This window comes from Podarcis muralis, chromosome 11, assembly GCF_964188315.1.
Source record: "Podarcis muralis chromosome 11, rPodMur119.hap1.1, whole genome shotgun sequence".
NCBI lineage: Eukaryota > Metazoa > Chordata > Lepidosauria > Squamata > Lacertidae > Podarcis > Podarcis muralis.
In genome coordinates, this window is record NC_135665.1 from 7160847 (window position 1) to 7174029 (window position 13183).

Consider the following 13183-nt stretch of genomic DNA (forward strand, 5'->3'; position numbering starts at 1 on the left):
GAATTTGGCTCCCCGCCCTTACACTCTAACTGCAAGTATTATATGGCTTAGAGGAGATGAGATTATGGTTCCAAAGTCACTTGAGGAAAGTCTCATCTACCCTAAACGGGTGCAAATATGAGGCAATTTCACTGATTATGCTGAACACTCTATATTTATACTAGCAGAGATCTGAATGTAATTTCAGCTTATTTCAGAGTAACAGACTGCAGCTTTGCAATCTCTGTGGCAGTCTAGAAAAAGACACTAGTTTATGCAGGAGCAGCCAGTTATCTTTCTAATATTTTTTACTATTTTACACTTTAAGGGTGGGAGACATTTTTCAGACTGAGGGTCACAATCCCTCATGGGCAACCTTTCAGGGGCCACATGTCTATGGTGGGTGGGGCCATAGGGAAAAGTAGGCGGAGTAATGGATGTGACTCTTACCTTTATAGAGTAAACTGCATGCCATACTGTGCATACTGCTGGACTTTCTTTGCCAACCAAGTTTGTGCAGTGGCTGGGACGATGGAATGAAAACTTGCCCACAATATCTTTGCTTGACTTTATTTTAAGTAATAATCAAACAGCTGCAAAACACCCCTTCTCAGTGTTAAGTCGTGGGTTGACATAGCAGCCGGCACAGCGATTTCTTCAAGTAGCTCTTTATTCTGGTAAGCTGGAATAGAACTGGCAGTGAACAGCTCAGCCGGCCTGTATTTATAGGCAGCCGGCTGTCACATTGTAACCACAACAGTCCAGAGTTCCCGCCTAAAATAACTGCCGCGGACCTGAGTGAAAACTATCTACAGACCTGAGTGAAAACTATATACAGTATCCCCCTGTTGGCCCAGGGTGAAACTACACTACATAACACTCACCACTACACACTCCTCCAAATTCTTTAACACTACACTAGTCAAACAGAGAGTATAAAATAAGAGAGTAAGATAGCAAGATATGATACAAAGCATTTGGTCAACTTAAATACAGTATTCAAAATAATCAATTATCCTATCACATCGCTGCATTCAGTGCAGCAGGTAAGCTCCCCCTGCTATTGCTAACATACCATGATGAATTGTCAATAGGTCACAGGTATGCTGCCATGCAGGCTAAGATTACAAACACACACACCTCTCTGAGTAGAACCACTGACCACATTAATATTAAGAAAACCTAACACATACTTCTTACAGGTAATGACCATTTTGCACACGTTCAGAGTATACAAGACCATGCATGCATGCTCCGTTTTTGGACCTGGAAGAGGGTGGAACGGGGGAGGGGCAGAACAAAGCAGGGTGGGCCTATGTGGACTCTGCTGACGCATACAATGACGCATAATGCAACCCCCGCACAAATTGGCGTTTGCCTGTACAACATAATGCATTTTTCTATATAATTTCCACTGGTGTGCATTTTATGCACACTTTAACCTAGCATATACATTTTAATACACATTATTTGCACAGAGAACAGCACTGAAAAATTCAAGTAACAGATTAATCCCCACAATTTTCAGAATGAATAGAATTAGCACGGGCTTGAAAGTTTTTTTCTTCAGTGTGGGACACCAACAAACTGTAAACAGGCTGGTTTTCATCAAAGAAATGGGTCCTCGAGATGATGTAATAAACAAATCCAAGTTGGGCATGTAGATGGACCACCAGTAGATCCCTTCTGTGGATTGGCTGGAATGACTGGAATGATGCTTTCCGGGAAGAGCCACACTATATAGTGCATTTAAGCACTATTGGGAATGCAGTTTCCCCCCTCACAGATTTACAAACTACATTTCCTAAGATTCTTTGAGGGAACTAATTTGTTTAAAATGTGTGTTGAATGTGCTTTTACTGTATGGAGTGGGTGTTCCCAAAGTTGTTTGGTTTGTCTAGGTCAGATCTTTCCTAACTTTTCAAGTTGGTGACACACTTTTTAGACATGCACCATTTTGCGACATAGTAATTCAGTTTTTGGGGGACGCGGGTGGCGCTGTGGGTAAAAGCCTCAGCGCCTAGGGCTTGCCGATTGAAAGGTCGGTGGTTCGAATCCCCGCGGCGGGGTGCACTCCCGCTGCTCGGTCCCAGCGCCTGCCAACCTAGCAGTTCGAAAGCACCCCCGGGTGCAAGTAGATAAATAGGGACCGCTTACTAGCGGGAAGGTAAACGGCGTTTCCGTGTGCGGCTCTGGCTCGCCAGAGCAGCGATGTCACGCTGGCCACGTGACCCGGAAGTGTCTCCGGACAGCGCTGGCCCCTGGCCTCTTAAGTGAGACGGGCGCACAACCCTAGAGTCTGTCAAGACTGGCCCGTACGGGCAGGGGTACCTTTACCTTTAAATTCAGTTTTACTAGCAAATCAGAGGATAAACTAACCCCTTTCCAGCCCCGGGAGGAGCACAGGGAGTGCAACACACCTACACACTGCAGCCGACACACTAATGTGTTGCGACGCACAGTTTGGAAAGCTCTGGTCTAGATGCTTTAAGTCCTACATCCACTTCTCCGCATCCTCTATTATTGTGCTAAAGGTCTCCTCACTAGCTTACCTGTGTTGTTTCATTATTCCTAGCAACTCTTGCGCATGTGCTTTCATTTCCATTACATCCAACTTCACAGACTTCAGAGTTTGGGTGTCTGGCTCTAGCATCAAATAATATTTGCTTGTGATCACAAGACAAACAATAAAAATGGATGTCTGTGAGGCACACAGACAGAACATTTGATGCAGCGCAATGCTGAATTCAAACCCAAGTGTTTATTTCACGTCTTTCATCTACTTTGGCCTCATTGCAATCCATGACATAGAACTCAAAACATATTTTCACATTTTACAGATGAGTAACACTGACACCAAGGCTAGTCGCATGTCACAGAATTCAAAATGTGCCCATCGTTTCACAGGACACAACATATGGTACATCAGAAATGGAGAACCTTCTCCCTGTGGAGACAAGTGTGGCTCTTCAGGCCTCTCCGCCTGGTTCTTGGCACTGTCCCCAAGCCATACTCCCTCCCCAGTCACATCCCTCGCTGGTTCTGCTTTGCCCCCTGCTGGAGTGCTTTGCCTGGCTGGAACGTGCTCTTGAACGCTGCTCATGTCTCTTGCTCACCTGGATGGAGGATAAAGAGGGATGAAAGAGTATGTTTAGAAACCACTAGCCTTCTGCATGTTTGGGACGTGGGTGGTGCTGTGGGTTAAACCACAGAGCCTAGGGCTTGCCAATCAGAAGGTCGGCAGTTCGAATCCCCGCGATGGGGTGAGCTCACATTGTTCGGTCCCTGCTCCTGCCAACATAGCAGTTCGAAAGCAAGACAAAGCGCAAGTAGATAAATAGGTACTGCTCCAGCGGGAAGGTAAACGGTGTTTCTGTGCACTGCTCTGACTTCCCAGAAGTGGCTTAGTCATGCTGGCCACATGACCTGGAAGCTGGACATCGGCTCCCTGGGCCAATAAAGTGAGATGAGCACCACAATCCCAGAGTTGGTCACGACTGGACCTAATGGTCAGGGGTCCCTTTACCTTTACCTTTAGCCTTCGGCACAAAAGTAAAAGTCATATTTATTGCTCTTCACACTTTCACCTCTGGCCCCAACCACCAGTGGTCTATGGCTCCCAGAAGGTTGTCCAGAAGGAATGTGGCTCTCAGAATGAAAAGATTCCCTACCCCTGAGGTAAAGCTATTATTAATAATGCATCTACAAAGCATCCAACCATTTCATATTTATCTCTTCTTCAGACAGACATAGATAGGAGAGAGAAATGAACACACACGCTCATTGGACACTGTCCCACTGGCCAACTGCTGTCACATGCTCCTCACCTCTTCTCCATTGCTGGTTGACCTGGGTCCTACTGGGTCCTCACTAGTTGGCTGCTAGTAATGCCAATCTGTAGTGTGAGCCTCAGCTAGCCAAGACAGTGGGTTCCTCCTTGCTGGCATTGCTGCCCATCCCTCCTTCTCTGCCTGCGATGACCCAAATAAGACAGCTGCCTACCAGGCCCCTGCTCACCACCCACTTGCAGTGGGGAAAGCTCAGGAGCCGTGGGCTGCCGTGGGTGGCTGTTCTAAGTTTTTAAGCCCTTACACGCCTGGCCTTCTCATGACTCAGTACAGTGCTACCTCGGGTTAAGAACTTAATTCGTTCTGGAGGTCCGTTCTTAACCTGAAACTGTTCTTAACCTGAGGTACCACTTTAGCTAATGGGGCCTCCCGCTGCCGCCGCGTGATTTCTGTTCTCATCCTGAAGCTAAGTTCTTAACCCGAGGTACTATTTCTGGGTTAGCGGAGTCTGTAACCTGAAGCGTATGTAACCTGAAGCGCCTGTAACCTGAGGTACCACTGTACATGGGTGTGCATGCAGCAATGCATGCAAAACAAACAAAATAATTAAACAGAAAAGAAAAACTGGAAAGGAGTGAGGAAAAGGCTCACCCCCTCCACACCATCGGGAGATGTTTTCTGCTTTATTTTTAATCTTACTCATCAGTTTCACCGGAAGTATTCGCAAAGTATTGACAATGCTTTCGCTGCATCTATTAAAGTTCATTTGATCAGCCCTTGGCCCTTATGGATAAAGGAAAATTAATGCTAGGCTGCCTGTCAATAAGACAGAAGCCTCTGGCTGTGCCTCACGTGTTCGGTAGAGGGCGCTGCTTTTAGCTGTGCCAGAACAAGTACAGGTAACTGTACCACAACAGCTAAAGTGGATACAGTATATAGGATTTGGTTTTAATTTCCAAACTACTTTCTGCTCATTTACTGCACACTTGCTCTAAGGCAGGGGTTCCCGAGATTTTTGTGGGGACTGAAAGCACATCTGAAAGCCTAATAACTATTGTGGGCATCACACAATACTAATTCCATGAAATAAAAACTGGCAGTGTTCAGAACCACCGCCTTCTCTCCAAAAGACAAATCATACCCCAAAACACAGGCTGAAATGTAGCTATTAATTAGAAATATATCTGAAAATCAGAGCACACTGGAGGAAGATCTGCATGGAAAGTAGTTGCACTTCATACTTACTACAGCCATTTTTTGGATCAGCTACGTACGCTGATAAAATTTTCTCTAAGCAGTAACTCTTAGAAAACACTTGATGGCAGTATTCTACTTGAATTCTTTCACTTTTCATTCTGAATGGACAGCAGTTTTTTTTAAAAAAAATTCACACACGGGGTGGAGGAGAGAGAGGAATTAAAGAAAATATATCCGTATCTCTCCAAAGCTAAAGCTGTTCCTTGGGTGGGTGTGTGTGTGACACAAATGCTTAATGCACAATCAGGGTGTTGAAGTTATTGTCCCTTGTTCAATCATTTATGATTTTAGGAATTAATATTTTTTTTAAAAATCAGGGGCACATTAAGGCCTGCCCCCCCAGTCAAACATACAACAAACAATAGCACCATTATCTTAACCCCTCCAATGATTCCTTAACAAACATTACAATATATTCTGATCACACACTTATAGGAACATATTTGAATATGCACAAACTCTTCTAGGAATGAAATCACAAATATTAACCATGTTGGGTGTGGGGAGCATGCAAATAAGATTGGACCAATTGAGGAAGATGAAAGCAGTGAATGAGATCACACAATTAACTAGAAATCCATCTCTCCTCGCAGCAATGGTAAAGGAAAGAGGAGGGGAAATTGATTTGGGAGAGTAGAGTGCTGACAGGAGTGGTGGGAACTTCTCAAGACCAGGAGGATAGGTTTCTGACACTTTTTGGTTAGGCACAGGTGATCAGAGCCAGACTGAGAAATCTCTAGAAGACGTAAGCACCAGTGCTTTTTTTCAGGGAATACTCAAGGGTTTGCAGTAACAACACCTCTATTTTGTTGTTTAAAAGTGTGACACTTACAGTAATAACTTCCTGGTGAGTGCCGGTGCCTATTTTTCTAGGGAGGAAATCACTGGTAAGCATTGAAAAGATGGTGCCCTCTATATGTTGTTCAAAATAAAAATACTAAACTGTAATATAAAATGTTAAAATAATAAAACAAAACCCAGATTTATTGCAACACAAGGCAGGATCTGGTTTCCTCACATTATTTCGATATACGGTACATTCCTAGGACGCTGCCTGGTTTAGGTGGGGATGAGCAATAAAAAGAGAATAGAAAGATTGGGGAAGACTGTGTAGTGGGCAACAAAGAAGGCTAATGAAATTCTGATTTTCCCCATTATAACTACTTTGATGCTTTTTTTAAAAACCCCAGATATCACATTCTTAAAACAAACCCCTCACATTGCTGTATGCCTCTGCTTTGCTGGCCCGCCTGGGTTACATATTGGGTAATCCAGCATTGTAGGTGTTATATAATGGGAAGAATGAGGTAGATTGTCTACTATAGATGATTAGCAAATAGGCAAGACTGGTGCTGTTGGAGATCTGAAACCTCAAGACAAGACTCAGGAGACTAATTAGACGGGTGGAAATAACGACGAGTTACTTTCTATAATTCACACCATGTAAAAAGTTTGGAGGGCTTCAATGAGAGCTCATAATTACGTAATAAGTACAGTGAGAAGGTACCCCTCCCAACAATGACACACTTATGGAAGAAGAGATTGATAATTTAGATGAACATATTGCAGAAGTATCAGGTGGAAAATATCCCTCTGTGACATAGAAGAAGATATATCTGGAATTAGATCTTTTTTATTTTATTTTTTGAGGGAAGTGGATCAATAATTCTTGAAATGATTTTAGAAGTGGTTCTGGAGATTAACCGTGCAATCATATACATGGATTGAAGGGAACGGGTGGCACTGTGGTCTAAACCACTGAGCCACTTGGGCTTGCTGATCGGAACATCGGCGGTTCGAATCCCCATGACAGAGTGAGCTCCTGTTGCTCTGTCCCAGTTTCTGCCAACCTAGCAGTTCAAAAGCACACCAGTGCAAGTAGATAAATAGGTACCGCTGCAGCAGGAAGGTAGATAGCATTTCTGCTGCACCATTAGAAAGCTGTCTGGACAAATGCCGGCTCCCTCAGCTTGAAGCGAGATGAGCGCTGCACTGCGTAGTTGCCTTTGAATGACTTAACCTTTAACCTATACATGGCTACTCAGAAGTAAATATCATTCTTTTCAGCAGGGCTTACTCGCACCAGGAAGTGCATACAGGATCACAGCTTCAAATCATTTTTAATCAGTGGCTTGAATGAAATAATAATAATAATAATAATAATAATAATAATAATAATAATAATAACAATAAATAAATAAATAAATAAATAATGAGATGAAGACGCAAGAGCCATTCTGAGGCAGCAAGTAGAAAAAGAGGAAGAAGAAAATGAACAAGGTCAAAGAGAAAATTTGTCTTCAGAACCAGAAGAAAGAAATGGTGAGAGATATGAAGAAACCAGCAAACTTTAGAAGATGATTTAGAGATGAAAAACATTTTGAATAAGACTAAGAACAGGAAGGAAAGTTCTGTGAAGGGGAAACAACACTTGTGGGACAAAGAAACCAAATTAAGACAGCTTTCTCCAGCCTGAAGTCCTCCAGACATTTGGGGCTCCAAAAGGTTTAATTAGCAATTCTGGCTTATGGCTGTTGGGAGGGGAGTCCATCAGGCTAGCAAAGGTGGAAATAAGGCAAAATAAATACAGTGGTACCTTGGGTTACAGACACTTCAGGTTACAGACTCCGCTAACCAGAAATAGTACCTCGGGTTAAGAACTTTGCTTCAGGATGAGAACAGAAATTGTGCTCTGGCGGCGCAGCAGCAGCAGCAGGAGGCCCCATTAGCTAAAGTGGTGCTTCAGGTTAAGAATGGACCTCTGGAATGAATTAAGTACTTAGCCCAAGGTACCACTGTATTAAAGGCCAGACTAAGTAAATCCTAAGCACAAAATCTCTCTGCAAGTTATTTAAAAATGCTAATTGGTTTTTTTATCAACTAGCCAACACCATATGGTATTTTTGAAACAATTTCAATGGGAAGCCCATTTCATGCAACAGATGAGTGTTTCAGATCCTTGAAAAATAGAGGCTATTGAGAGGGTGGAATTTTAACAAATAATTATCCGACTTGCCAGAGTACTATTAGGAATGAGAAAATAACTGCCAGGAACTTCATTCAGTGACTTTTTAATATCAGTGTTAAGAGGATTGCAGTTAACAGTGTATTTGTTCATTTAATTCTTTGTCCCCTGTTAGAATTCCTCTTGATTCAAGATAAAGGGAAGTCAGAGAAAGAGCAGCTCAGGAAGGCTGATGATCTGGATTTGTCTGGACGAATGTAACACAACTCATATCCACAATTTATCATCTTACCTCTCCAAAGGCACTAGATGAAGCTTGATATTGGAAGGTTCAAATGGAATGTGTAAGTTCTGGAAGTAGTAACTGAAGCTTTACAGCAGACGTCTTTCACCTGACGCGTTCCAGAAGTTTGGACTCCAACTTTTATCAGTCCCAGTCAGCTCATGTGTGTAGATGTGTGTATATATCCTTAGAGCACCTGGGGGGAATGTCTGAAAATTGGCAAAATGTCCAGGATTTTGAGGTTGATTTCCCAAAAGAAAGTTTCATTTCCCAGAAAAAGCTCAACAACTTTTGTGTCTGAATTTTACTTCTAGAAATATAGCAACCCTGCACAAAAGACATATACTCAGAATCATAGAATTCTGAGCCCAGAAATATCTTTTGAATATCAGCAGTGCACAGAGCTTACAGTTCTTCCACACAAAAACTCTGTCCGGGTTACCCTAAGCCTTAATTTCAGCAGTATGATTTAGGGCAGTGGCAGGAGGGGTATTATTTTGTTGCTGCTATTGGTAAACCATGGGGAGTTAGAATCCTTGCCAGTGGTGTCGCAACACGGGGGGGGGGCAGGGGGCGATGTGCCCCGGGTTCCATGTCTGTGGGGGTGACAAGAAGTCACCCCATGGGGGCTCGCGGCGGCGCGAGCAGCCACAGCAGCCTCATGTGGAGGATCCTCCGTTCACGGCTGCAGCCACAAGCAGAGGTTCCCTGCACCATCCATACAGCGCTGAAGCGCCGCCACCACTGCCAAACCTCTAAGTACAGCACATGTGCGGCGTTGCACGCATGCACTGTATGTAGTGACATCGCACATGTGCAGTATAGCAGTTTGCTGGTGCCGCTGCTCCAGTGCCATACAGATGGTGCTGGGATCCCTCTGTTCCTGCTACAGCTGTGAGTAGAGGATCCTGGCGCCGTCCGTATGGTGCTGGAGCGGCGCTGCCAGCAAACCGCTAAGTACAGCGCATGTGCGGCGTTCCTACGTACAGCGCATGCGTTGTACGTAGCGACACCGCACATGCGCCCTACGTAGCAACGCCTGCCCCGGGTGTCATGCCGCCTTCCTTCACCCCGATCCTCGCCCAGAGATCTAGCAGCATATCCAGAGCAACATTTTGTCCACCCCTGTACTGAACAATGTGCCCCAAACAACAACATCTCTTCCACCTGCCCATTAAGGGAGTGTTCTTACTTGGTGAACAGGTCTTTTCCACAAGGAATTTCTGTGTGCTTTTTTAAAAAAGAAGAACAGGACAACTATTTGGCACAACTCTCGTTCCACTTGATCCATAGGGCAAGGCTATATAGCCTCTCGTATCCTGATGCCACCTTGCTAACAAAGGTCCGTACAGTTCAAGCTATGGTTTTCCCAGTAGTGATGTATGGAAGTGAGAGCTGGACCATAAAGAAGGCTGATCGCCGAATAATTGATGCTTTTGAATTCTGGTGCTGGAGGAGACTCTTGAGAGTCCCATGGACTGCAAGAAGATCAAACCTATCCATTCTTAAGGAAATCAGCCCTGAGTGCTCACTGGAAGGACAGAACGTGAAGCTGAGGCTCCAATACTTTGGCCACCTCATGAGAAGAGAAGACTCCCTAGAAAAGACCCTGATGTTGGGAAATATGGAGGGCACAAGGAGAAAGGGATGACAGAGGACGAGATGGTTGAATAGTGTTCTTGAAGCTACCAGCATGAGTTTGACCAAACTGCGGGAGGCAGTGGAAGACAGAAGTGCCTGGCGTGCTCTGGTCCATGGGGTCATGAAGAGTCGAACACGACTAAATGACTAAACAACAACATCCTGATGCCACAGATAAAGCAGATCCTGCACTGTGCTGAATATGAGCAATATTGTCTGCAGTTTTAGTGGGATACTTCTCAGAACACACGGGATTTGACTTTGGCTCTGAACAGAGGCACCACATGTACAGAAGCTGTTACTTTTGCAGGGAAGTACTTTGCAGATGTTACCAGCGTGACAAGAGTGCTCTCCTCGCTGTTGTCATGGCATATCACTCTCTTTTTAAAAGACTTATGGCTCAATCAGTCAGCTTTGGCAAGCGCTGAATGCCATGTGCAATCAAGTTATGAGCTCAATTTCTACAGTTTCCAGCATATTGGTGCCTTACATTAAAATAAAATAAAAATCATGACATCGTAGCAATAGGGAACAATGTTGACTAACATTGCTCGTGCATGTTTCCTATTGGGGGGAAGTAAGTAGTGTGTTGCATAGCATATGTGCAGTGAAGATATGAAGCAAACCTCTTGCTCAGTTAAGCACTAAACTGGAAGGCAAAGGATGCCTGCCAGTGGCTATTCTCATTAATGTACATCAAGCATTTACAACCCTGAGAGCATTTATATGTTGTAGATAATCAGAATAGATTGGCTACTGGCCATGTTAGGTTTTATACCCAGTGGTGGCTGGGGCTCAGTGGGACACCCAGGGGAGAAGAGGAAGCTGATATCCTTGACTGGATGCAAGCAAGAAGGCTGACCAGCTTCCACTGTTAATAGCTTGTGGCTCATTATTCAATGGAAGTACCAAAATAAGCACAAACCCCAAATGGACTGATGCCCCATCAGCATCTTCCAAACATTATACCACATCAGGTTGGCAAAAGCTCCCAAATGCCAGTGGACTCTTTAATCCAGATTAGAGTAATTAGGTATTTGCTAGAGACAGGGGATTTAGAAAAATTATATTATGGCATAGTTTCATAAAACCATTTTCTCTCTGGTCCTCCTATGCCACCCCCACTACTACCTTAACTGTCCACATGTACCAAAGAGGCTCTGTTCACAGTTAAAGCTGCAAGGATTTCAGGAACCGCTTTCATGAAGCTCGGCTGCATTTTCTGTTTTGATCAGCTGGGTTTACAGCAGCCAGCTCCACTTAGCATAAATTATTAATTTATTACTGAGCATTGCAAAGGAGGATAGAGGAATAATTCAGTGAGATAAAGACATCAGCTGGAACACTATAGGCACTTCTTGTCTGCTTGAAGTTTATTGGACTCAGGCTTTCTGCCTTTTAGCAAGAGACCCCACACAACTAAACTTTGTAGTCAAAACTTTCAAGTGTGATTGGGTGTTCATTGTTGCTCTGCGGCTTGGCCTCTATCTCTTTCCCTACACACAGGAAAACCCTAGATTTCTTTTGGTGGTGTAAAATCATGCAGCTCCATTGACTTTAATGAAGTTGTGTCAGTTGTTATCCGGAAAAAAAACAAAGAAATAAAATGTTGGAGGGTGGCCGGAAAGCCTTACGGAAGGGCGCAGTCATGAAGCCAGCAGTGGACAAGACGTTCCTTGAGGGCACGGGGCATTACGTGGACCTTGAGGAGGCTGGAGGAAGTACAAGTTTGTTGATGGATTTAGGTAAAGGTAAAGGTACCCCTGCCCGTACGGGCCAGTCTTGACAGACTCTAGGGTTGTGCGCCCATCTCACTCAAGAGGCCGGGGGCCAGCGCTGTCCGGAGACACTTCCGGGTCACGTGGCCAGCGTGACATCGCTGCTCTGGCGAGCCAGCGCAGCACACGGAAACGCCGTTTACCTTCCCGCTAGTAAGCGGTCCCTATTTATCTACTTGCACCCGGGGGTGCTTTCGAACTGCTAGGTGGGCAGGCACTGGGACCGAGCAACGGGAGCGCACCCCGCCGCGGGGATTCGAACCACCGACCTTTCGATCGGCAAGCCCTAGGCGCTGAGGCTTTTACCCACAGCGCCACCCACGTCCCTGTTGATGGATTTAGCTGTCAATAAAAAGTCAGTACATGCAGACTTCTTTAATAATTTTGATGATGACGATATCCAGTGAAATTCAACTTCCTGCTGTGCTAAATACCTAAGTTTCTTGTTGAAGCAGACTATATTCCTAACAAAAGATAGGAAAATGTGAATATTGTCTCCAAGCCATGAAAGAGCACTTCAAAATGGCCAAAGGTGGTTGAATAACTGAATTCCCCCCCACACATGCACAAACAAATCCCATGCAGCCAACCGAAGACAATCAACCACACCCAAACCTCTCTCACTACCAAGGAAACATAAGTGAATAGAAAGAGAATCTACCCAAGTGACACTGACACAACCCCCCCCCCACATACACTAAGTAAAAGAACATAAGCTTCCCCCCTCCTGTCCCCCCTCTTTTCTTCCCAACCCTATGCTGCATATGACACCAATGTCTCACAACAAATTTAACTGATCTGAAAACACAACCTGAAGAAAGAGACAATGCATGTGCTTTTGTAAACAAGGAAAATCTTTAATAAAAATTATTAAAAATAAAAAACATAATCAAAGGAGATCTAGATCTTCATCGATTCTTGCTGAGTCTGTTGTGCACAGCAAACCAAATGCTAAAACTGATTATTTGACACACAATGCTGAATATTCAAATATAACTTTTATCAAGCCAGAAAAGCATGGACTTAAGATTCTAAGAACTATAGATTTCATTTTTGTAAGTGTCACTACAGTGTATGCTGAGAAAGGAAAAAGCAAACAAAAAAGCCCCAAACTTGCATTACAAAGACCTGCCATTCTTGCTCTTAAAGAGAGACTCACCTGGCAGGATTGGCTCCCCTAGTGAGCTTTCAGTGATGTTTCAGCTGTTCTCTAGTAACCACCCAGTAGTCACTAGGTCTGGGGAGTGGAATTTCAGAGGAAGACCAGGATGAGAATTGTACTGTTCAAATCCACTTCCCACGATTATGTACTAGGAATTTTTAAAATCATAGGTTTGAAGATGCAAAATAATAAACAGTCCCTTGTTATTTTTGGTTCTGCAGTGGATGGGTACTCTTGAGAGTCCCATGGACTGCAAGAAGATCAAACCTCTCCATTCTGAAGGAAATCAGCCCTGAGTGCTCACTGGAAGGACAGATCATGAAGCTGAGG

The 13183-nt window shown here is 44.2% G+C and overlaps 1 protein-coding gene across 1 annotated transcript; it reads left to right on the forward strand.

Annotated features, from left to right (window-relative positions):
• The first annotated feature begins 11519 nt into the window (after positions 1-11519).
• On the forward strand, positions 11520-12227 carry LOC114606765 (COP9 signalosome complex subunit 9-like). The gene is made up of 2 exons (XM_077935874.1): positions 11520-11658; positions 12034-12227. Exons 1-2 carry the CDS (start codon positions 11520-11522, stop codon positions 12096-12098), a joined length of 204 nt encoding a protein of 67 aa, XP_077792000.1. The 3' UTR covers positions 12099-12227.
• Positions 12228-13183: the final 956 nt, after the last annotated feature.

Coding starts and splice junctions, on each gene's coding strand:
- LOC114606765 (XM_077935874.1), top strand. CDS start 11,520: ATGTTGGAGGGTGGCCGGAAAGCCTTACGGAAGGGCGCAGTCATGAAG. Junction 11,659..12,033: donor AAGTTTGTTGATGGATTTAG/GTAAAGGTAAAG, acceptor TGATGGATTTAG/CTGTCAATAAAAAGTCAGTA.